The following is a 25,942-nucleotide window of genomic DNA, read 5'->3' as shown; positions in this document are numbered from 1 at the left end:
GAATAAATGACTATTTATTCCCCTCCCATATACTGTATATTATGCTTTGGCATATCCTAAAGTAAAGGCTGTCATGAAGTAAGAAGAAGAAAACAGCAAATTATAACTTACCGATAATTTTCTTTCTTCGAGATACTTTATGGCAGCCTATAATATACCTCCCTAAGTGTGTTTTTTTTCCCCTGGAAGGAGAGGAGGCACTCAAAAGACTTGGGAGGTATAGGAGGAGGGAACCTATACACACTAAGTGGGGGAAAGAACTTCTGTCTAGTACTAGGGGCAGGGGCATTTCTAGAGAGGAGGGGGTCCGTGTGCAGTCTCCGACACGGGCCCCCTCCTCGCTGTCCGGCGGCCAGCAGCGCACTGAGCTGTACGTGGCCAGCGCCGGAGTTATAGACTCTGGGCACTAGAGTGCGCCCAGAGTCTATAGAGTATGCACAAGTCACCGGGAAAATGGCCACAGCGGCCATTTGCCCTGCACTGCGCATGCGCAAACCACGTGAAAATGGCCGCGGCAGCCATTTTCCAGTAGTTTTTAGAGCGCCGGACCCCCTCTCCGACGTGGGACTCCGGAGAGGTAAGTATGCTGTAGGTGCAGGGTGTGCGGTGCAGGGCCCCCCTTGACCCAGGGGCCCATGTGCCCCGCACACCCTGCACCCATTATAGATACGCCCCTGACTAAGGGAATGGGATGTAATTCCAGAAATATTTAGAAGAAACAAAATTATCGGTAAGTTATAATTTTGCTGTTTTTCTACTCCTAGATATTCTGCAGTTATGTGACCATGAGCCAAGTCTAACCTCATTCTTCTATAGGCCTTGTTCCACAATATCTTCTTTATTGGACCCTTGGTACAACAAATCTTAACATACTGCAATGTGAGGGTATGACCACATACAATCAGGCTCTACTGGGTTTCCATCAACCACGTTTACATTCTGTCTAGCCTTTCAACTGTTCCGAGGCAAAGATCTATTTTCTTACTTCTAGATTAGGCATTTAGGCAACTGGTTGAACAACATTTCCTACTTCAGTAGGAGGTACATCATTCCGCACCCCACTGCTGCTCTCATCACTTTTTGACTCCCCATTCATGCTTGAAAAAGGGATCACTTCCACTCCCTCTGTATCAGTAACCTTATCAAACGGGTCTGAGTTATATACTTCTGTAACATATTGGGTTTCTGGCAGCTTCCAGAAGTGGGAAAAAATTCTCTCCCCAATATAGTATCAGACCTCAAATTAAGGAACTAATCCCACAGTGACTATCGTGAGACCAAATTGTGTTTTTATGTTCACTTCAGCAGTATCATAATGCAGAGTATCCCCATATATACAGGTTACACTAAACGTTTTCCCCCGATGTTTTGAGGGGGTCACCAACTCTGCTTTTACAAGAGAACCTGGCTTCCAGAATCTAACAGAGCCTCTACCGGTTTGACTTCTATAGTAATTATACACATTTGTTTATCTGGCCCAGCCTGTCGGTCTGCAGTGTAAATCTATGCATGTCTCCCCCTATTTTGTTATACTCTTAAACACCCCAGAAAAAAAAAATCATTATGATCTCCTTTCCATGAACAGGTGATGATTGGAACAGCATTAAACGCTCATGAAATGAAGAAATTGGTGTCTCATATGGGAGAAATTGAACAGCCGTGGAATTGCCCCCATGGGCGGCCGACAATGAGGCATATTGCCAGTCTGGATATGATCTCTGGAGAATGACTTTTCATTGTTATTTTGAAAGTTTGATCATAATGGGAAAAAAATGCACATCCTGTCTTGACGCTTTAAAAAAATAAGTATTAAAAGTTTTAGAATGTTTTTTATAGTTTGTTACACTGGCCAATCCAATCCATTTTAATTTTGGAAATAACAACAAGTATTTGTAAATGTTAATGTTTTTCTATGGTAAAGTAAACATCCATTTTGCAGTGCCAAAATAGCCATATTGTTGTTTTATTTTTGTATCTGCCAATATCTTGAAATAAAAGTTTTTATATGTAACAACAATTATGTGAAAAATGAAACCGGGAATTTCTTACTTATGTTTGTTCATTTTTTTGTTCATTTATTTTGTTGAATGGAATTTTTAAGATTATTGGGCCACTTCTGCAGAGGTCAAAATGTTCAACTTTCTCTTTCAAAGTAAAAAAAATAAAAAAAAAAGCACAATGATCATTAATTGGTCAATGTATTAGGGATCCCTATGCTCTTGTGAGTAGATAATAAACACAATGGGACTGATGCACAGTGTAGTGTGTGTTTTCACTCTACACATGCACTTATACAAGAAGTGGGCACACGTATGTGCAGTTGGTACGCAAACCGAACAGATCTCGATCTGCGAATGAAGGTGCATAAAGGCATTCTCACATAGGCAATAATCATGGAGGATGTACTGAAGCAATCACACACTGTATAGAGTTGTACTTACACTTAATAGCTATTCTTTTATCATCCATCTGGGAGATGTCATTACCTCTGGGTTATGTATAGTAAGCTAATTAAGATGGCTCCTACACCCTATATAACTCTTCCCCTTCTACTAAAACCTCAGTCTTGTTTTTAGTGCCTTGGAGTAATGCACTAGATAGGTCCTAGCTTTTTAGTTAGGTTTGTTTTCCTGTTTTGGTTTGGGAGCTTAGTTCCTGGCAAACAGGCGACAAGCACTAGCAGACTAGTTAGGTAGAAATAGAGGTTTGTGTGAACCCCGTATCCCACTCTAAAGACAGCCTCTGGGAGAGTCACCAAACTACATAGTCCTTGAGACTCTCTCCATAACAGACACACATCTGTGGGGGCCACTGGCAAAAAGGTAAGCTTGATAAAAAAAAAAAAAAGTAAACTGTAAACCTTGTTTGCTGTATTACTGCTTCCCGGCACGCCGCTTTAGCAGAGCGGCCGGGCATGTTACTACTCGCGTGGCAGCAGCTGTAGGTGCTACAGAACAGAGCATGCTGCCAACTTTTTGGAGAGGGCGGCTCGTTGGCCTCGCTCCCATGACGCAGCATGTGCAGGTATGCCATCTATTACATCATCTCTAAGAGCCGCTGTACATCGGGCAAGCCCTGTGGATCTACGGAGGGAGGCGGCGGCTAGGGAACGCGTATGATGATGTCTGGCGTCTTGAATAAAATGACGGATGGTGTGCCCTGTCACGCCCCCATGCATTTGAGTGACAGCAGACTCACTGGGCTTCATAGGCCACGCCCTAAACACTGTTTTGGCAGGTGTTTGAGCGCTACTGGTATCCTGCTTGGATGAGACTCCCTGCAAATTATAGGGGGATGGCTGTCATCAGGTAAGCAGTTAAACTAGGATTATTAGTTTTGGTATTAACCTGGTGATATATGGTGGTCTTATAACATTGTTATGTATATATAAGCAAATTTACTGCACTATTTCTTTAGGAATTTAGGAAGTAACATACATTGTTTTGTACTGAATATTTTTTGTTTGCCTTTGGGCTTTTTTGCAAGTGACTGTGGACTTCAGGAGTCCGGGTTTTTTTTTGCATTTAAAAAGGTGATAATAGGGGTCAATCCTATTAGGTGCGAATTGTGAGTAGCGAGTTTGTTTCTTGAAACTCTTACACTTCGCAGCGAAACGTGCTCCCGAGAATTCTACAATCCAATTAATAATGCCTATTCGCAGCGGAGGGGTGCTAATTGACTGCCAAATGAATTTGCCAGAAATGCATGAAAATGTGAGGAGACCCAAAATGGATACTTTTGTTAGCAGGACCGTAAAGAAGGCTGTTTGTGGGCATTAGGAAGGTACGGTAGGTTTTTAAATGGTGTCAAATGGCTCATTTGTGGTGTTGTTTTTTAAATGCAAGAAAATTATAAAAAAAACAGACTTTTTTTTCGTTTAAACTCCAACGAATTAAACGAAAAATGCAAAAGAAAAGAAGGAAAAAAAAAGTGATTTTGGGATATTTTGAGGGGCACCTTGAAAAATTTAAACATTTTTTTTCATAAAAACATTTATTTTTCAACTAAAAAATTAATTTGATTAAATTTGGGGTGCCTAAACTAACGAAAAAGTTGATTTTGGGATAATTTGAGGACATTTTATTTTTTTTACTCCAAAAAATGACATGTAATTATTGGACACATTAAGCTAATTTGAAACTTCCAAATGCCTAATTAAGTCATTAGGTGGGGGTGTCCAAGGGGTTAAGCACAGTATCTCAACATTTTAACCTTTTTAAAATAAAGATTTTCCTTTCCATCTCTCACCCTCAGCGACGTGTGAGTGGAAAGTTGCGAATTCAGTCTGACTGATTCAGTGGGAGTTGCTAATTGGATTCCAAAAATTAATTTGCTATGCGAATTCGAAGTGAAAATAGCGACTTTTTTTTTTTTTTACAGGAGATGCACTTTAAACAGGCGGGCCATCCCTCGTTATCTACTCGACATTTCCCTTCAACCTACTATTCGAACCATAGTTCAAAACGCTGTGGGGTAGCGATATTAATTCGTAACTCTGTCCCCTTCACGTTGCTTGATCTATTCCATGATGTAGAAGGCCGCTTCCTCATACTAAAATGTCAACTTAGTGGGAGTAACATCACACTCGCAACAATGTATGCCCCAAACTCAGGTCAGTCTTTTATTTCGGAAATTCTTTTTGGAATTACATAATTTCCAACATGGAGAGGTCATACTAGGCGGCGACTTCAATACAATTCTCACACTCCCTAGACTATTCAGGGAATTCCCCTCACTTATCCAGCACCGCTACCTCCAAAACATTGAATAGACCATTGACCGAGGCGAGTTTGGTCGATTGCTGGAGAGCGCTATACCCCACAGCCAGGGATTATACCTTTTACTCCTGCCCACATGACTCTTACTCTAGGATTGATTTGCTCCTCTGCAGTGCCTCGTTGACTGACTCACTTGTAGCCTCGACCATTTTTGCTAACCCATGAACTGACTACTCTGCGTTATTGGTTCAACTAGATTGGTTGTCCTCATGCTCAGGGATGCGTTTTTGGAGGCTTAATGAGACGCTCCTGAAAATCCCAGACTTCCAGGCACTAATAACCACTAAAATGAGAGAATTTTTTGAGGCCAACTCTACCCCAGATGTCTCAGCAGGGATGGCTTCCCAATGTCTTATTACAAATCCTTTGGGACTGTTTTAATCCCTCATCTAACAAAAGTATTCAACAATATTTTGGATGGTTCCCTATTTCATTCAGGATCCACCAAATACAAAATTATAGTCATCCCTAAACCAGACAAGGACCACAACTTATGCTCCAATTTATCCAAACATATGAGAAATGGTGGCTTAGGTCTCCCTTTACTGCAAAATTATTATTCCGCCACCCAACTGAGTCATATTATTACCTGGCACTCTTACCCGGGCACAAAAAAATGGGTAGATATAGAAAATGCTTCCTCCCCGGATTTAGGTATAGCCTTTATTCGCTGGCTGCCATGGATTCACAGACCAGCCTCGGCCTACACTCACCCTTCCATCCATTTTACTTTGACGATCTGGGACACAATTAATAGACTTTTCTCACTCACTTCATTCCCATCCCCTTTAACCCCTAGCTGGAAACACCCCCTATTTCCTTCAGGCTTCTCTACAAGCTGGGCTGCGCCTTGGCTCTTGTCAGCTATAACACGATTTTTACATCTTTCTGAAAAGTTCGCCCCTCCCACATTTACTGACCTTCAGGAAAGATATAACATCCCCTCCAATCTTCACTATCCTTACCTCCAGATTACTCATTTTATACAGTCTCAATGTCAGTCTAGGACTCTCCGCCAACCCACTCAATTTGTACGCCTTTGCCTACACTCTGTGGGGCGTAAAGGTACGATTTCACTGTTATACCAATCGGCCTCTGAACAACCCCCCAAGGAAAACTTCGAAGTAGCATGGGAACACGATCTTGGACTACGATTGGATGACGAGGGATGGGCCCGCATACCACTGCAAATCTCTAAAGCCTCTATTAGTGTTAGTATTCGAGAAACAGCTTTCAAAGTTTACACCCGCTGGTACTTAACACCCGACAAAATACATCACATGTACCCACACTCCTCCGATCGATGTTGGCGTAACTGCAGTATGGAAAGCTCTTTTCTCCATATTTGGTGGGATTGCCCCATGATTCAGAAGTTTTGGTCTATGGCGGTAACTTTAATGTCAGAAATAATCTCCAATATACCCTTGGATCCGCTAATACTGTTGCTTCAGATACCCCTGCACTCGGCATCGAAGTCTGAGAATAAACTGATCGGCCATATTTGCAATGACTCCAAACTTTTAATAACCAAGAACAGGAAGTCCCCTCATTCTCCTACCAAAACAGCTCTTATTAACAGGCTATTGTATATTTCTTCAATGGAATATATTACCTCCCTGCTACACAATACAATATCTACATACCAGCAGGTATGGAGCTCTTGGTTCATCTACCACAACTCCTCACTGCCAGGAGTACCTCAATGATATTTATTTATTTATTTATGTCATATAAGGTACCAGTACTACATCATTTTTCTCCTTTTTTTTTTTTTCTTTTCTCCTCTCTCTTTTTCCCCTATATCCTCTCTTAAAAATTTAATATTTCTTTCTAATTTACTGTTTTATATTTAGAATTTTTGAAGATTTGTAAAAAAAAATTTTTTTTCAAATTATACTACCTGTAATATTGTGGACGAACAGAATATTATTTTTTGTTTCATGCTGTTTACTTTTGTTCCCCATATTTTGATATCCTTTATGGATTATTTGTAATTTGCCTGCGTAGTGTATTTAAAATAAAAGATAAAAAGAAAATAGCAACTCGCAATTCACACCTAATAGGATTGACTCCTTAAGGGGGGTATCCACTAGACGATAAAGTTGAACGATTGAACGATAATGACAAAATCGTTTGATAATCGTTCAAACATCGTTTGAACATCGTTTGCAAATCGTGCAGTAATTGTTTCTAACGATGCACGATGCGCGCTCCCGCTGGTCGTTTGATCGTCTCCTCCATCGACTGAACATGCAGGTCAATTTCACTTGATTGCTTACAAATCGTTTACACATCGTTTACACATCGTTTACACATCGTTCATGCTGAACGATCAAACGATGAACCACTGTCTGCCCACTATAGCTGAAAGCTCTCAATTACAGATTAAAACAACATAGTTTATTGTTAGATCTTTTGCAAATCGTTTGCAGATCTTTTGCAAATCCTTTGCAAATCTTTTGCAATCCTTTGCAAATTGTTCAGAGTGGAAGATCATATTTCAAGGGAAACTTCAAGGGAAAATCGTTAAGAGGTTGGACAGGGATAAAATCGTCTAGTGGATGCCCCCCATAAGTCTTATTAAGCCTCCCCTCTTTTGCTGTAATTTCAGAAGCAGTGCTTGTTATTCTTGATAAAAAAAAAAACCTGCTTTGTTTTTTTTTCTATTCAAACAGTTCCACACTTTTTTCAGAGGAATTTAGGTAGCTATCTGTATTGGTTAGAGTTGTTTTGCTCTCTCAGTATGGAGAAGCCAGATTAGGGTTTCAAAAAAAACAGGGATCAGTCACTTTTTTATACTTATACAAAATGTGTTAAAAAGTTGCTAAAAGGTTGTACGGACCCAGGGTTGTTCTGTGCTGGTTGTTCACAGGGAGATTCATTACCGGGAAGTTCGGCTGAACAGTCGGTGATGCCTGATTGGGCTAGGTCTATGGTTGATGCCATAGGTGAATTACTTCACTCTCTAGCAAATTATGTTACCCTGTGCTCAAACTCCTAGTTTGTCTAATCCCTCGGTAGAGCCCAGATGGGCCCAGGATATGGGACGATGTCTCGCTGAGATAGCAACATCCCTAAATAAAATGGTAACGTCAGCAGGGGCCACAGCCACTAAGAGACGTTCAGGCCAGTCCTCAGGGTATTTTCCTGGAGATGAGGCTTCAGCCGCCTCTTCCCAGGAAGGGGAATTGGATAATGACTGGGAAGACACCTCAAACTGGGAGGATGACTCCCATTCTTATTCTGGGGTGTCTATGCTTGTAGATACAGCCCGGGAGATTTTACATCTACAAGAAACAGCTATTCCAGTGACTAGTTCAGTTTCTTTAAACGTAAGAAGAAACATCTGTTTTCCCAGAATTTTTGCATTTCGGAGAAATATTAAAAGAAGCCTGGTTAAAACCTGATTCCACATTTCATATTCCAAAGAAAATTAAGTATCTTTATCCTTTTTCGGAAGAGGATACCAAGCTTTGGGAAATTCCACCCACGGTGGCTTCTCTTATTGCTAGGCTGGTCGGGAATACGGTTATCCTCACAACACAGTCTGTAACACTTAAGGATCCTATGGATAGGAAGAATGAGGCTGTACTTAAGTCTATATTCACTTTGTCAGAAGTCTCGCTGCGGCCTGTTCTGGCCAGCGCCTAGGTGATAAAGACTATTCATTCCTGGATGACTCAGATGATTGCAGGGTTTCAATCAGAGGATTTATCTGAAGCTGATCAAATTTTGGAGGCTCTGACCTATATAGGTGATGCTTTAATAGATACTATTCACGTACAGTCTCATATTTCTGCTTTGGCCTTTTTCTGCCAGATGTTCTCTATGGCTTAAAACATGGAAGGAAGACAGAGTCCAAGCATATATAACAGATGGAGTAACTTGCACCCTGTAGTTGCAGCTCAGTCCCCACTCACAAGAGCACCAATAATTGAACAGCATATATATCTAACAACAAGAGTAGTCCACAAGTTCTGCTAGATTTGATGTAGATGTCTTGACAAAGGTGTCCTGTATACTTCAAAGAAAATTGAAGAACAACAATGGTATTATATTCTCCAACAGTGTACACCACTTCTTCACTATAGTGAAAGGAACCTTCGGACTCGCCTCAACAATGTGAGATGCATCCCCAAAAAGGTTTCTTTCATTCCCCTTATTCTTCCTTCACAGGTGCTAAGGCTTTCACACTTAGAAATAACACTCACCTGGGGTATATACCCCTATATGCATAAAAGGTTTATTTGTCCTGCAGTCACACCTCTTTGATTATTACTTATTTGAACCATCCAAGAATGAAGGTAAAATTCTGGAGTCTCCAAAAGGCTCATAAAAATTTATTTTCACATAGAAAAACTTCCATAGATATCTGTAGTCCACTTAAAACTATATAATATAAAAATACAAAATGATACAAAATAGTAGCCCCTGTGGACCTATTTTGGTTTGTTCCACTCTTATTCATGAAGGCTCAAAAGATGGAAAAAAATGAAAAAATATCCCTCCTCTCACCGTACTGTTCCCGGGAATTCAGTAAGGGCGGAAGGCATTCAAGATGGTAGGCCACCCTGAGGAGGGAAAGCATACCAAAACCCGTTGGTGTTGTGAGGACACCTGTGGGTTTAACATCACTTCTATTGATGATCACTTAGGCTCCATTTTTTCTTTTACCATCTTGAATGCCTTCCACCCTGACTGAATTCCCAGGAACAGTACGGTGAGAGGAGGGATTTTTTTTTTTTTTCCCATCTTTTGAGCCTTAAGGAATAGAGTGGAACAAACCATAATAGGTCCACACGGGCTACTATTTTGTATTTTTATATATATAGCTGGTTTTCAGTGGACTACAGATATCTGTGGAAGTTTTTCTTTGTGAAAATAAAATTTTATGAACTTTTTGGAGTCTCCGGAATTTTACCTTTCAATCTAGGTTTGTTCAAAGAAGTAATAATCAAAGAGGTGTGACTGTCTGCAGGACAAATAAACCTTTTGATGCATGTAGGGGTATATACCCCAAGAGAGTGTTATTTCTAAGAGTGTGAAAGCCTTATCACCTGTGAAAGAAGAATAAGGGGAATGAAAGAAACCTTTTTGGGAATGCATCTCACTTTGTTGAGGTGAGTCCGGAGGTTCCTTTCACTATAGTGAAGAAGAGGTGTACACTGTTAATATAAGAATATAATACCCTTGTTGTTGTTCAATTTTCTTTGAAGTATACAGGGCACCTTTGTCAAGACATATACATCAAATCTCGCAGCGCTTGTGGACTACTCTTATTGTTAGATATAGAGTCCAAGCATGCTTTAGAGGCACTGCCTTTTGAAAGAGGTTTTTTTTTTGGGTCCAGAATTAATTACAATTATTTCTCAGGTCACGGGAGGTAAAAGTCCGTACCTTCCCGTATCAGCACCAAAACCTCCTAGGTTTCGGTCACAAGGCAGGCCTTCTGGGGTATGTCTAGGGGTTCCTGTAGAGGTGTCTTCAGGGGGTGTGGTGTCCCCGGCACCCGTCGCACTGCTGCTAAGTCAGCAGGTCAATACACATGACTATCACGGGACTGGGACCTGACGTCTGGTGGGAGGCCGCTTACTCAGATTCTGGGAAACTTGGATTCAATCCAGCCAGAATTTTTAGATAAGTGGAGGTTACATTTTAGATTTGGAGGGTCCTGTTCCAGAAATATTTTTTTCCACTCCTCTCCCTGTGGATGGATGCAGAAAGGTGGCTCTCATACAGGCAATTTCTGCGCTATCCAATTCCCGAGTAATTAGTCCAGTTCCAGTACTACAGCAAGGCCTGGGCTTTTACTCCAGTATTTTCTGGTAGTGTTGTAAAAATTCAAGATGGAGTCGGTAAAGTCAGTCATTTGTTCCATGGTGGAAGGGGAAGTTCTGGCCTCCATAGATATCAAGGATGCCTACCTCCATATTCCTATATGGAGGGGTTATCAACTTCTGCGTTTTGCAGTGGGGCACCTGCATTCTCAGTTCCAGGCTCTGCCATTCAGTTTGTCCACCGCTCCCAGAGTCTTTACAAAGGTTATGTCACACAAGATCTCCCTACTCAGAAGTGTGTGGTGCAATGTGTTGGCTTATCTGGACGATTTGTTGCTAAGGGCGCCTTTAATAGCTCTATTGCAACAACATCTTCAGATTACCATAGGCATGCTCTAGAGATTCGGCTGGATCATGAATTTTCCCAAATCAAATTTAATTCCATCTCAGAGGATGGTATTTTTGAGTCTTCTCTTCGACACCCAGTGTCACAGAGTGTTTCTTCCACAGGCAAAGATTTTGGATCTTCAATCCAAAATTAGGATCATTTTACAGATGCCTCATATCTCAGTCGTCAGGGCTATGCAGTTACTGGGAAAAATTGTGGCTTTGTTCAAAGCCATTCCTTTCACCAGATTCTGTGCCCAACCACTGCAAAACCAATTGCTTCATCAACGGGTAAAGTCAGACCCTCAATTAAGCAGGCAGATGTTCAGATTATCTCTGCAGACCAGTCAGTCACTCCTACGGTGGCTGCAGGATGCAATTCTGAACAGGGGTTGCCACTTGTCAGTAATGAATTGGATCATTGTCACCACAGATGCCAGCCTAACAGGCTGGGGGGCTGTGGTTCTAGACATGCACCAACAGGGTCTTTGGTCTGTGTCGGAAGCTTCGCTTTCCAGCAATATACTGGAATTAAGGGCGATTCGGTGTGCATTGGTTCAGGCTCAATCCCATCTAAGAAGCCTACCAGCGCGAATCCAATCAGACAATGCCACAGCAGTTGCCTATATAAACATGCAGGGTGGCACACGCAACTGGCAAGCAATGAGGGAGGTTTTTCACATCCTTCATTGAGCAGAAAGTTGGGTTTCAGCAGTTTACATTCCAGGGGTGGATAACTGGCAGGCGGACTACTTAAATCGCCACAGTGTGCATCCAGGGGAATTGGAATTGCACCAGGAAATAGTTGCCAGATGGGGGTCTCCAGACATAGATCTAATGGCTTCCCGTCTCAACAGGAAACTTCCAAGGTACAGATCTTGGTCCCTGGATCCTCTGGCATCCATGGTGGATGCCATGAACAGCACCTTTTGGTTTTCCGGCTGGGATACATCTTTCCTCCACTGGTAATGTTACCAAGGGTACTTCAGCAGATTTGATCAGTGGCACGGCCGGTCATTCTGGTGGCTCCATGGAGAGGGTGGATGTATGGACTCTGTTGTTTACAGGTTGTGGTCATTTTTGTGTGTGTAAATACATTTTTAGTGTAATTTTACACGCGTCCATCTCCCTCATATTTTTATGAACATTATGCTTGGGGAGTTATGAATGGATGGATGGAAAGACCCTCTATTAAGAGAAATTTAAAGAAACCCTTACAAGTTGAGGAATGCCATTTGATACGTGAGTGACAGTACTCAGGGCCGGCTCTAGGAGTGTTCGACCTGAGCGGTCACCACCCATAGAGGACACAACCCTCACCAACATCCTGATTTCAGTGGGACATTACTGTCCCGCTGTTCCACCCGTGGGCCGAAGTGGCCCACTGGTAGTTAAATCGGGAGTTTGGGGACCCCCCACTGCCGCAGCCATGTGGCGGTGCCGGACCCCGGAGACTCTGAATGGATGCTGCGCGCATGCGCGTGGCATCCATTCAGTGATGGGAGAGGGCTGGGGGAACCCTGCTAGTGAGGCTCCCCCAGCTCACGTTATTTGGAGGCGGACACTCCTCCTAATGTCATGTAGGGGGTGTGGTCTATGGTAATTAGGTGACACCCCCATTTTCGCCCGCGCGTGAAGATAGGGCACACTGGAGGGGGCCAACACAGGGTGCTCCGACCCCTGGAGCCGGCCCTGACGGTACTCATCTGTGTTTTGAGCACTCAAATTTACCATCAGGAATACACAGTGACCAGTGGGTCTAATTTACATGTGGGAAGAAATAAGGGTATTTTTAAGTGTATGCGCGGCCGGCTGGTAAAAAACACAATAAAACAATGTTAATATGAAAAATATGTTGTTGTCATTTTCCCTCAATAAGGCTTCATTGCTGTAACAACAAAAAAATAAACTGATAGGTCCAACTATTCAAGATGTTGTTATATTGATTTGTATCCAATAATGTAGTTGGTTTTAAATTAAGATGTAGCAAGTTTCCTTATAAGGTGATACCACTTGTAGTTATCGTATATATTTTTAGCAGCTTCTATCATAAAGTCCGCCACTTAGCTATTTCTCCCACTTGGCATGAGACAAAGCCGTCAATACAACTCAATGTTTAGTTGTTAGTCCTTTTATCCATAAGCGTAGCCTTGCAGGTGTAGGAGACAATGCAGTAACAGGGGACTCAGCAAAGTGTAGCTATGCGCCGTCTCTTACCTGGGTGATCTCCTGCTTAGAGGTGTGATCTCCAATAGGGATTGTAGTGGCTACTGCACCCGGACGTCCCGTCTCTCAGAGATGCAAGAGCTGAGGTCTCTCCCGACTAAGTCTCCAGAGTCAGCGGCTGCGCTGTATGCTGGTGGGCTGATCGGCTACACAGGTGATCGCTGCGGCGGTCACGAACAATGCGGAGGTTAGCAGAGCTGCTGGTGGTTCACCGGAGCAATGAGCATAAATGAGGTGGAAGAATTAGCAGTCCCTAACGCGTTTCTTCCATTAGGATTTCTTCAGAGGGGTGTGGGTGAGGGGTGTGCACTTTATTAAACTAAGAAACTTTTTGCTATTTTATAATTGTTCATGAGTTCACATGCGCTTTAAATGAGAAATTTCTCTACTGTCAAATGTGATATTGTGTTGCATCTGTATGTAATTAATATGATATATACTATTTTTCATTAAAACATTTCTGTTTTTTAATTTATTATTTTTTTATTATACTAAACTGGCACTTACTTTTGATGTTTAGTTGATTATCATTGTAATTGGGTAATTTTTAAGCGCAGTAAAACCTCTTTATTTTTCTGTTTGAAATTGGTTAGCATCCATTAAATACTGCAGCTAAAGGAAATATTACCAACTAGAGTTAGCAATATTTTTTATATCATTATTTATTACTAATTAATCTATATATTTTGTATTATTTGTATCTTATTTTAAAGCGCCGAGGCTATATATTCTTTTTTTTGTGGGATATTTTTAAGTGTATCCTTACTTACGATTATGTAAGTTGGGGTACGTAATTTTTTACAGACTAACAAAACGTCACTAGAGTATAGACAAAAAGTTTTTCTTGATTTCACACAGCCGCTAAGATTGTTTTTTTTTTTTTTTTTTTCTTGTTGTTTTTCCTGTATACTTAACCTGGAGAATGTTGGTGTGATCCAAGGGCATATACTGATCGCTGCACCTTAGGAGATATCCACAGACAGAGTATAAGTATTATATTTTTTATAATATGAATATTTGTTTGTTCATGAACTCAATATGTGATATCCAGCGCCATTTTCATATCCAGTAATTTTTTCTTTCATATTCTGGTGGCTCCAGGCTGGCTGCACCGTCATTGGTACGCAATTCTTTGGAACATGTTGACGGACATCCCGTATCGTCTGCCCCTGCATCCAGATCTGTTGCTTCTGGGTCCATGCCGTCACCCCGATTTGCCTCGCTTGGCTTTGACAGCATGGTTCTTGAATCCAACATCTTGAGGACCAAAGGATTTTAAGAATCTGTTGTAAAAACCATGATACAAGTTTGCAAACCAGTTACTTCCCAGATTTATCATCAGATATGGAAGATATATATTTCTTGGTGTGAACGACACAAGTTTAAACCTGAAAGGTTCCAAGTGTCTCGTCTTTTCTGCAAGATGGGTTGGTTAAAGCTGGGCATCCACTATACAATTTTCTGTCAGATATCTGTCCAATCTGGCTGGTTGGAATGAAAACCTGGTAATGTATGGGAGCAAATGACAATCGTCCATTTGCTCACAAACACTGGAAAATAGCCAAAAATGGTTGTTCAGACAAATTGGTTAAAACACACAAATGTAACCAATTTGAACAATTTTTTTTGTATGTAAGTGTTTAAAACCATATGATCGATTGTCATTTGCTCCCATACATTACCAGGCTTTCATTCCAACCAGCCAGATTGGACAGATATCTGACAGATAATTGTATAGTGGATGCCCAGCTTTAGATTGTCCTCTCTTAAGGGACAAATTTTGGCCCTGTCGATCTTCTTTCAAACGAAATTGACCACCATTCCTGAAGTTATTGCAGGGGGTTCTTTGATTTCAGCCTCCTTATGTCCCGCTGGTTCCTCCTTGGGACTTGTATTTAGTTTTGGAGGCACTTCAAAAGGCACATTTTGAGCCTTAGAAATCTGTAGAATTGCGATACCTCACTTTGAAGGTTATTTTTCTTTTGGCCATTGCCTCGGCCAGAAGAGTATCTGTGTTAGCGGCTCCTTCTTGTAAATCTCCGCTTTGCATTTTTCATGAGGACAGAGTGGTGTTACGAACTAAACCTTCCTCTTTCCCGAAAGAAAGATTAGTGAAGCGTCTCCCTTAGCACTGTTGGATGTGGTACATGCGCAATACATTTACTTGGAGTACACTGCATCTTTGAGGCGTACGGATTCTTTCTTGGTGTTGATTGCACCAAAAAGAGTCTGGGCAGCCTCGAAAGCATTCATCACTTGATGGGTCTCTTCTGCCATCCGGCAGGCATATTTGTCTTCAAATGTGATGATTCTGGCTTCAATTTGGGACCACTTGACTTATGCTGTCGGGACTTCTTGGGCTGTGCGGTATGGTGCCGCGGTAGAGCAGCTGTGCAGAACAGCCACCTGGTCATCCGTACAAACTTTTCACAAAATGTTACCACTGCCATACATTTGGAGCGAGGAACACCAGTGTCGGACGAAAAATTATTTGAGTGGCTGGTTCAGACGCTCCCCCACTTATATTGGCTTGATTTGGTAGATCCCAGAGGTAATGGAATCCCCCAAATGGATGATAAAGGAAATACGATTTTTACTCACCTTAAAATCTCTTCCTTGGAGTCCATATGGGGGATGCTGGGATTCCTCCCTTGTTTGGTTTCATACTAGTTACCTGTTGGTTTTCTCAGTTCTTCCGTGAGTCCTTCTCCGACTTTGTTAAACATAGACTGAGGTTCTAGTAGAAGGGAGAGGCTACATAGGGGGTGAGAGCCAGTCTTAATTAGTTAGTGCCAAACTCGACAGCTCACTATACATAACCCAGAGATAATGGCATCCCCCAGATGGACTCTAAGGAAGAGGTTTTACGGTAAGACTCGTATTATATTCAGATGGATCTATTAGTGCAGGGATAGGGCTGGTGCCAGTGCTGCCTGATGAGGACAGATAGTGTAAAATTTGGGTGGTCCAGCCGCAGACACATGTACAACTCCATAGAAGCAAATATACACATTTAATTCAATGCTAGGCAGTTATGGCCGCCTTGCGTTCAACTCTGCACCAGCCCCATTATTTGGAAAGAGATGGGATGGCTGTTAATATGATTACATCTACAGGTATGTGTATGATGGCTATGGCTGATAATAACATTGTTGCTTCACCTGTAGACTAGGAGGAGTTAGTGATGACGGATACAGTAACACAGGATACTCTAAGTGCCACCTGTACACTAGGAGTGACGGTGACTGGTACGTAACACTACATTTATACACAGAATTCCCCCTGTGCACTAGGAGGATCTAGGGACGGTCACTAATACAGTATCACTGCGTTATACATAACATTCGTCCTGTGCGCACTAGGAGGACTCAGTGATGGTGACTGATGTTACCACATATGTTATACACAGTGCTCCCCTTACGCTGATGACGTCACCAGTGACGGTGAGCCGGTGATTACTGAAAGCGCTGAACTGAGTGACTAGAATGCCGTGCGCATGCGCAGCGTAGCTTAACAGTGCGGGAAGGAGTCGGAGAGCGTGGGGGCAGCTGAGCGCATCCCCAAAGTGATGAAAAAGGGGGTTGTGCCGCAAGGCCACGCCCCTACAGCGCCCTCTGTACACTGGGAGGACTCCGTGACGGTGCCTGATGCTACACTAATTTTACGTTCTACGTGTGCGCTCAGGCCCCGCCCACTTGCGATTGTCCGCCCCGTTTCCGTGGTTACTCGGATGTAGGTGGTGGTCTAAGGACGTCGTTGTTCTGCCGCCTTCCCCGGCAATGAAATGAGAGGATGGGCTGCAGAGCCGGCCGGGGGGTTCTGGCGAATTTAATCCTATTCAACGAGATAAGGTAGCGGGGGGCAGAGGTTGTTAGGGGGGCTGGGCTGCCGGGGATGGGAGTGATGGGCTGGATCACTGAAGGAGGCTGCCCTCATGTTCGGGTCTGTGCCGGTTACTTAGGCCCTGCTGCTTTTATTGGTTCCCTGGCACCCATGCTGCCCTGACTGCTTTCCCGGCATGACAGGCTGCCTGTGTTTGTGTTCCGGAGAGCAGCATGGGGGGGCTGGGGCCTGTCTCTGTGTGTGTATGTGTATATATATATATATATATATATATATATATATATATTATATTTTAAAGCAGTGAAGGGAGCACATTCATGTTATCTGAGTCACATCTTTGTTTTTCTTTGAGCAATTGTTAATTGGCTCGTCTGCTTCTGTGGTGTAAACATGCCTGTAAATGTCCTGTTCACTAAGCACATTTGAATTAATGATTCTGTGCATTTAATTGTTTGCAATTGAGGGCTGACTGACCCCTTATTGTCCATAACATTGTAACTCTCTATTATGGGTTTTAAGATGCATGACAAAGTACCAATATCTTCATGACTTCCACGGCCTCCCATCTGTGGACTCTGTGTGCCAAACTCCATGTTGTTAGCCAGTCTTCATGTCCCATAACATTGCCGGTGATTTCTGTGGGCTGTTATAATCCACAAGCCAATGTGCCACAGACGAGGGATCCCCTAAATGAGCAACAGTCTAAATTAAATTAATAATTTTCCCAATTATGCAGTAATATAGCGAATGATACGGACATTTAAAATATTTTGAAATGTTATTTGTTATGCAATTTGAACTTTGTTCTTATGTCTGTATTATTGATGTTAATTTGTATTTTCTTTTGTGTTATTTCTGCAGTGTCACGCCATGACCATAATTCATGAAGTATCTCCAGGGACCTCTGCGTGTCCAAACCAATTGTGCAAGCCGATGGCACCTTCTTCTGGAAACCTAGACACAGGTTCGGCACATAGGAAAGTAATAGAAGACTTAGCTAGATTTTCTTGGACTGGAAGCTATTCTTGCCGTAGCTAGACTTGTTTCTTGGACCAGAGGCTAGTGTTGCCCAATTTAGAATGTTGCTTGGATGAGAGGCTAGCATCCCCCTAGCTAGACTGTCTCTTGGACGAGAGGTAGCGTCCCCCTAGCTAGACTGTCTCTTGGACGAGAAGCTAGTATCACCCCGGCTAGGATGTCTCTTGGACGAGAAGCTAGTGTCGCCCCGGCTAGGATGTCTCTTGGACGAGAAGCTAGTGTCGCCCCGGCTAGGATGTCCCTTGGACGAGAAGCTAGTGTCTCCCCAGCTAGACTGTCTCTTGGACGAGAAGCTAGTGTCTCCCCGGCTAGACTGTCTCTTGGACGAGAAGCTGGTGTCGCCCCGGCTAGACTGTCTCTTGGACGAGATGCTGGTGTCGCCCTGGCTAGACTGTCTCTTGGACGAGAAGCTAGTGTTGCCCCGGCTAGACTGTAAGCTTGCATGTAGAAGTTAGAATTAATCAGTGGTCACCATTCCTTTGACCTTTTATTACACCGAGTGCTGCAATTATTTAGGACAAAAATAACAATTCAGTGTAATTCCCATTTTATGTTTACTATGTAAAATTGAGCCTTGATACCTGTTTGCCAAATCTTGCTACTGCTTTGCTAAGATTTGTTATAGACTCACCAGTCAATTTGAAGGATTGGTTTACAGCAGCCCAACACTGAGTTATGAGCGCACAAATAGTTTATGGAGAATTTGTCATGCTTTTACAAAATGTAGGGATTTGTTTTCATAATAAAAACTAAAGTTCTGAGAATTGTATAGATTATCCCAAATCCAGCAATTTGCAGGATCCCAAACAGCATAGATTTACTGGGTGGAGATCATGTCAAACAAATCTTATTGACTTTTTTTGACTGGTTGACTAAAGCTGGGCATACACGACCAGATAAAATGTCTATCAGACCGACAGACATTTCATCTGGCAGCTTGCCAGCCGCAGATGTCCGTGGCATACACTGTGAGATTTCTCTCAGTGTATTAGCCTACATCTGCGCTCCGCCCCCGGGGGTAGGAGATATTTCCCTGTTTTTTCCATGGGAAGGAACACAGGAAATGTCGGCCGCGGCTGGGCATACACTGCCCGATGCGGCCAACAGTTTACCGGTAAATATCGCACCGGACGGGCATGCTGGACAATCCGGCATGCCCGACCGAGCAATATTTAACCCTCGGTCGTCCCCCTCCACACGCTACAATTATCGGGGCGATCCGCGGATATCTGGTGGATCGCCCCGATAATTGTAGCGTGTATGGCCAGCTTAAGGAAATAGATAAAGGGGGGGCCTTAGATATAGCTTATCTAGACCTTAGTAAGGCTTTTGACACTGTTCCACATTGCAGACTGTTAAATAAACTGGAAAGCATGGGATTGGATACAAAGCTAGTTGAATGGATAAGATCATGGCTGCAGGATAGGAAACAGAGAGTTGTAGTAAACGGAGTGCAGTCTCAAGAGGGAAATGTTACCAGTGGAGTACCTCAGGGATCTGTACTTGGACCAGTGCTTTTTAATATCTTTATTTCTGACATTGCAAATGGTATTGAAGGGAAACTATGCCTTTTTGCAGATGACACAAAGGTATGCAACAGGGTAGACACACCAGGAGGGGTAAAACAAATGATTGATGATCTAGGTAGACTAGAGGAATGGTCAAGAACGTGGCAACTACAGTTTAATGCCAAAAATGGAAGATCATTCACTTGGGTCTCAAAAATCCAAAGGCTAAATATAGTATTAATGGCACCATACTGGAAACTACTGAAGAGGAAAGGGATCTAGGAGTCACTATTTCAGGTGACTTAAAGGCAAGCAAACCTTGTAACAAAGCAATGAGGAAGGCAAGTCAGATGCTTGGTTGCATAGGGAAAGGAATCAGTAGCAGAAAGAAAGAAGTGATAATACCACTGTATAGGTCATTGGTATGTCCTCATCTCGAATACTGTGTTCAGTTCTGGAGGCCATATCTCCAGAAGGATATTAATACATTAGAGAGTGTACAAAGAAGGGCAACTAAAATGGTGCAAGGTCTACACCACAAAACGTAGAAGGAAAGACAAAAAGATCTTAATATGTATAGTTTGGAGCAGAGAAGGGAAAGGGGGACATGATAGAAACGTTCAAATATATAAATGGTTTTAACAAGGTAAAGGAAGGAGACATTCTTCAAAGAAAGAGAAGTATTAGAACAAGAGGACATGTTCTGAAATTGGGGGGTGGTAGGTTCAGGGGAAATATGAGGAAAAATTACTTCACAGAAAGGGTATGGACAAGTGGAATAGCCTCCCATCAGAGGTGATAGAGGCTAAGACAGTAGAGCAATTTAAAAATGCATGGGATAGACATAAGGATACCCTTCAGAAGAAGTAAGGATCAATAAGGGTTGAGGTAACAATATGTTTAAAAATGGGGCAGACTAGATGAGCCAAGTGGTTCTTATCTGCCGTCAAATTCTGTGTTTCTATGTTGTACCCAATAAGTAGACCTTCTTTCACGTAGAAATCGGTTCTTAATAGGAGAAACATACATAATGGAGATGTCATGGCATTTTATTATTACAATCGATCTGCTGAAAATTGTTTATAATTGATGTTCCACTTTAATAGTGAATGTAACTGCCACATTTTACGTATAACTTTTGTCTTATAGAATCCTTTATGCATTTGCCTTTTGACTTAGTTGCTCGTGTGGCCTCATGTAAGTGTGAAGCAGCCAAAACTTTGTGTGTCCATAAACAAACCCCAGCTCCTTATGGGACTTTATAACTTCATTACAGACCTCCTCCTAATACTGCTTAACAGACTATTGTTTATCAAGTTCAAATTGTGAAAAACAAGTCACCTGCAGTGGTGTAAAATGATTGTGATTTAAAATAAAATAAAAGTCTAATAACGTGGCTACATGCTATTTGTCTGTTTTTTGGTTTTGATGCATGCCCATGCTGTTTAATGGATGGCATAACATCACCAAAAATGAAATGGGTACTGCATGTTAGTGAAATTTCACAAAGTTGTGCTTTCATATTTTTGTGCCTTAGTAAAGGAAACCTGATTTAGTTTCAAAATTAAAAAGATAAGTGTTTTTAGATAGTATAAAAACAATATACAGTAAGCAAAAGCTCTATAGACTGGTGAGGCACATATTTAACAGGCTAAAGCATTCTTGATAATGTAGCTTGTTTTTCTACGTACCAGTGACCTCACACAGCTATATAATATGCCTTTGTCACCTAAATTTGCAGTCGTTTTGATGCACTCCTCTCTCCCTCCCTGGTGTATGTATGAATATATAAGTAAATATTCTATATTAGAGATCCTTAGGTCTGCTTTTGTTGGCTCACCTAACAACCTAATAGCACTTTTTTTTTTTTAAATGAAATTTTTAAGTGCTTTTGCAAATCAGGAACATGGATCTGTATTCTTATGTGATAGGTAAGGAAAACTCAATTTGCCTTGTATGTCATAGTATTTATTTGCATTAATCTTTCCACTTCTATATATTTCAGCATTGGCAGAATCTGAGGATGGAGTAAATGCACAGCAGAATGACCTTTTTCCACTGGAGGAACTTAGGTTGAAATGGCAACGAGTTCAAAAAGTTGGAGCTGGTCTCCAAAACCTTGGCAATACTTGCTTTGTGAATTCTGTTCTGCAGTGTTTAACATACACTGCACCTCTCGCTAACTACATGCTCACACGCGAGCACTCCAAGACTTGTGAGTATGGCTTTTTATACAGTTTTTTTTTTTTTTTTCCCTAAGTGGTTGAGCAAGTGTAGTTCAGGGGTGGACAACCTGCTCCCCGGCTGCTGTTGCTGCAAGTCCTCTCTGCTTGTTGTTCAGTGTAATAACACAATGAGAGTTAAAGTGCAATGACAGCAGGTGATCAGTCCGTTGCCTGCTCCTGTTTTTAGTTTTTAATATCCGTATAAAGAAATAAGTTCTTCAGTAATGCATCTTTGCATATGGCGCCCTACAGGGGCATCTCATACCAGAAATTGAGACTTTTTTTTTTACCCCATTCACTAGCCCTATATAAATACATAAACATTGTTTAAATAGACCTCAGTGGGAAGCAGGATACTTCTACCTGACTGAAAGCCTGCAGCGAGGGAAATTGGAGGAAAGTGATTTTCTTTTTTCAATTCAATTTCTACTCTGATCTCCCGTTTCCTTTAATGTTTCCAGCTGTAAGTTCTTGATGCTAAGCAGCACTGGCTTCAAGCAAGATTGCAACCTATTGCTAAACTTGTCCACTCTAATCCTTGCCAGTGTCAGCAAACTTGCCCTGCTCTGCTGCGACACTTAAGTCCTTCCTTAAATGGGGAGTGTGAGCAAAGGCTCGGGAGAGCAAACACTCACGTTATCTTGCTCTTCAACACCTACAAGCTATTATTGGAGTTTTTTGGTCCTGGACTCACGGAGCAGCCCAGGATTTGGATGATACAGCCACCATTTTGGGCAGGTATATATTTTCTCCACATGAATGTCCAGCAACAACTGCCACAAATAATAATTCTTTATAAGTCTATTTCCATATTGAGCATTCTTCTGGTGGGGCACTCCAAATTGTTAAAAATGCTCCACACCCAATCCATCAGCACCCAAACAAGAGCAATGTCTCTGATTATAAAATAAAGTTCTCAGATTTAATAATTATTTGAATGAACAGTCAACTAAAATATCAGTCTATTATTGTGCTTATTTACCAACAAAATCCCTTTCTTAAAACAAGTATATATTCATGATTAGCTTAAAAAATGGCCACATTGTACCACTGTAATCATTGCAGTGACTGTTTTTGAGGTTAGATCACTTGATCCCTTTAAACTGTCCATTTGTGCTTGAATTCTGGTCTTTTACCTTAAGAATGAACTTGTACAGATAGAAATACAGGTTGAGTCTCCCGTATCCAAAATGTTTGGTACCAGGGGTATTTTGGATAATGGAATATTCTGTATTTTGGAATAATTGCATATCATAATGAAATATCTTGGGAATGGGACCCTAATATACATACAGAATACATTTATGTGTTATATACACCTTATACACACAGCCTGCAGGTAATTTTATACAATATTTTTAATAATTTTGTGGCTCAAGTAAAGTTTGTGTACAGAAATGAAATTAATTTATGTTTCATATACATCTTATACACAGAGCCTGAAGGTGATTTTATACAATAGTTTTAATAATTTGTGCCTTAGACAAAGTTTGTCAAAAACCAAGGTTTCATTATCTCAGTCATGCCAAAAATATTCCGTATTTCGGAATATTTGGATATGGGAGACTCAACCTGTATTTAATAAGAGCTATTAATTTTATGTTTTTATTATTATTTTATCAAAGACTTAACCCTCCATATACTCTGTGGCCAAATGACTGCTGTTTGGTAAAACAACAGCAAGATAGTAATTGATCATTTCCCATAAAGCATTCTTTATAAAATCTTATTTATACATTTCAAATAAACGTTGATCAATTATTTTGTAGCTGCTAACCCCCCAAAAAAGGAAATTGAGAATTGTATTTATTTTTTTTTGCGAGCATACATAGCCAAAATTAATTGTTTGAAGAGCTTCTAAACATATATGGCTTAGTTTAGCATTTTGTGTACATAAAGGCTCCACAATTGCATAACATGCCCTGCTTTTATTACTCAGGGTATACGTTGCTCATGCACTTGGCTTTTGTGAGTGTGGATAAGCTGCACCTAATGGTTTTTATTTCCTGACCTTTTTAAACCAGGTCTTATCGCTGTAGGCTTGTAACATCCAGTCACATAAACACAAAAGGTATTCTACCGAAAGCGCTCCCACTCAAACCTTAGATGGTTGCAAAAATATTTTTTTCCTGTTTTGTTCTATTATTATGTAGTTGTCAGTCATTGTGCCTTTTTTAGTGACTTCTCCCATTATACGTTGCCAGCTAGGGAGAACAGCCAAGGCAGCGTGGCTCTCCAGCTGTTATGGTAATCCCAAGTCCCCAGCATGCCCTGCCTGCCACAACAGCTGGAGGGACTCACAGGATGCATACACCTATTAGGTATTTATAGTTGAAATATTTATTTTTGTTAATGTTTGAAGAATTTGGTAAACCAAAGGACTATTTATATGTAAGGCAGTTATTTTGTTCATTATGTTATAAATTTGAATTTTTTTTATTTCTATTTTATTTCCTTTTAGGTCGTGAACAAGATTTCTGCATGATGTGTGTAATGCAATCTCACATATCACAGGTTCTAGCTAACTCTGGCAATGTCATCAAGCCTACTAGTGTTATCAATGACTTGAGACGTAAGTGGCTTTCCTTCTTCATCACTAAAAAGTGCTCACAGCTTGACTGTTACTGTCGTTTCTTTGCACGAAAGATTTAATTTGTGATGAACTAGTTGAAGCCATAATAATTGGCTAATGCAATGACCAGGGCTATTCAATTGTAGCCTGCTGCCTGCACTGAATGCAGATTTCTGTTCGAGCCTGAGGGCTGCTCGAACAGAAACAATAAAGTGCCTTTATTGACAATGCCGCAAACGCCTTAACCCATAGCTCTGGGTATTTATCTCAGAATCTGTGGGTTAATGTGCGTTAGCTGCAGATTTACCACGCAAAGAAAAGGGCTTCTAATTGAATAGCTATGGGTGTAAAAGTCTGAGGTTACTGGCACTTTTCCTTGTACAGTTATTTACCGAGATTAATTGAATCCAGCCCTAAAGCTGCATACACACACAACGATTTTGTTACCAAAGATTTTATGAACAATTTTCTATCAGATTATCTGTCAGATTTTTTAAAGTGTAATGAACGTTTTTTTTGAACTACAAACGATTTTTGCATATTCCCTTAATGAAAATCGTTGAGTTGACAAGTCTGACTGAACTACAAACGTGAACGCGCATGAATGATAATCGTTCATCGTTTGACTCAGAAAGTGAATGATTTTTTCAAACGATATCGTTTAACGATAATCGTTCAAAAAATCGTGTGTGTATGCAGCTTAAGTATTAAATTTCTCAGTTTAATCGAACAGATGGGCTGAAATAAAGTTAATTGTTTGCTGTAAAATAGCCATAGGCAAGTATTCTTGAGTTTCCTGCGTACCATGGATGTCTGTCTGGCAGATAGAGGTAGGGTGCTTCACCCTCTCTAGGTTTTCTTATTTTGTATAGGAATTTTATTTTTTTTATATTCAAGCTACAAACTGGAGGCGATCAGACATGGATTTTTCCATGGGGGGAAAAAAACATCCCAGTACAGCACGTCTTAACTTGATAGCACAATGAATGCACAGCATAGTGATGAGAATGACCCGCATCACGAGCAAAACTGCTTCCTGCAGTAGTTTGTAAAATTGTGAATATTAATAAATGTCCGCTATGGTTTGAATCTAATAGTGGCAGTAGTCCAGCCCCAATTTTTTTTAGTTTTTAGCCTTTCTTTTGCACCACAATGGAATAATAATTTTGTACCTTATATGGGGAAAGACAGGTAAAAGTAAGAGGACTAATAAACATTGGGGGAGCTGTATCAAGCCTTGGAGTGAGACAAGTGCCAACCAATCCAGCTTCTGTCGCTTTACAGGCTGGTTTGAAAAATGACAGAAGTTGATTGGTTGGTACGTTATCCCTCTCTTTCACCCCCATTCTACCAAAAGTTATGTTCATGAAATTAGGCTTATTAATTTACTCCAATTTGCAATTAAATTATAATTTTACCATTTGCTAGGTTACTTTTTATGTCAAATATGAAATGTGTACTTCAAAAATGTGTGTTATATTTAGATCAGAGAAACCCAATAGGAATTTCTGTATTTCTTTAACCAGGCGTGTCCTGCAGGAGCCCCACGAGAGTCCATTTGGTCTCCCCTACGCTCATTCTCTCTAGA

General features: G+C 41.2%; 2 protein-coding genes across 4 annotated transcripts in view; both read left to right on the top strand.

Moving 5' to 3' along the window:
- PMS2 (PMS1 homolog 2, mismatch repair system component) overlaps positions 1-2,034 on the top strand; it is a 45,502-nt gene extending 43,468 nt beyond the window's left edge. Inside the window, exon 15 of the mRNA XM_088451858.1 lies at positions 1,586-2,034. Coding sequence (XP_088307984.1) covers positions 1,586-1,729 — 144 coding nt within the window. The 3' untranslated portion in view covers positions 1,730-2,034. The remainder of the gene's footprint in view (positions 1-1,585) is intronic.
- Positions 2,035-16,879: 14,845 nt separating this feature from the next.
- The window catches only part of USP42 (ubiquitin specific peptidase 42), an 84,118-nt gene continuing 75,055 nt past the window's right edge, over positions 16,880-25,942 (top strand). For 2 of the 3 annotated variants that reach the window (XM_088451855.1, XM_088451856.1), the window contains exons 1-4: positions 16,880-17,019; positions 17,873-17,975; positions 21,563-21,772; positions 24,244-24,354. In XM_088451855.1, coding sequence (XP_088307981.1) covers positions 17,882-17,975; positions 21,563-21,772; positions 24,244-24,354 — 415 coding nt within the window. In that variant the 5' untranslated portion in view covers positions 16,880-17,019; positions 17,873-17,881. Of the gene's footprint in view, positions 17,020-17,872; positions 17,976-21,562; positions 21,773-22,243; positions 22,521-24,243; positions 24,355-25,942 lie in introns of those variants that run through there. The other variant, XM_088451857.1, reaches the window with a different exon arrangement.

Source organism: Taudactylus pleione, unplaced genomic scaffold (assembly GCF_031769625.1).
Source record: "Taudactylus pleione unplaced genomic scaffold, aTauple2 ptg000032l, whole genome shotgun sequence".
Taxonomy (NCBI): Eukaryota; Metazoa; Chordata; class Amphibia; order Anura; family Myobatrachidae; genus Taudactylus; species Taudactylus pleione.
The sequence above is the reverse complement of the archived record's forward strand: the minus strand, read 5'-3'. Positions and strand labels throughout refer to the sequence as shown.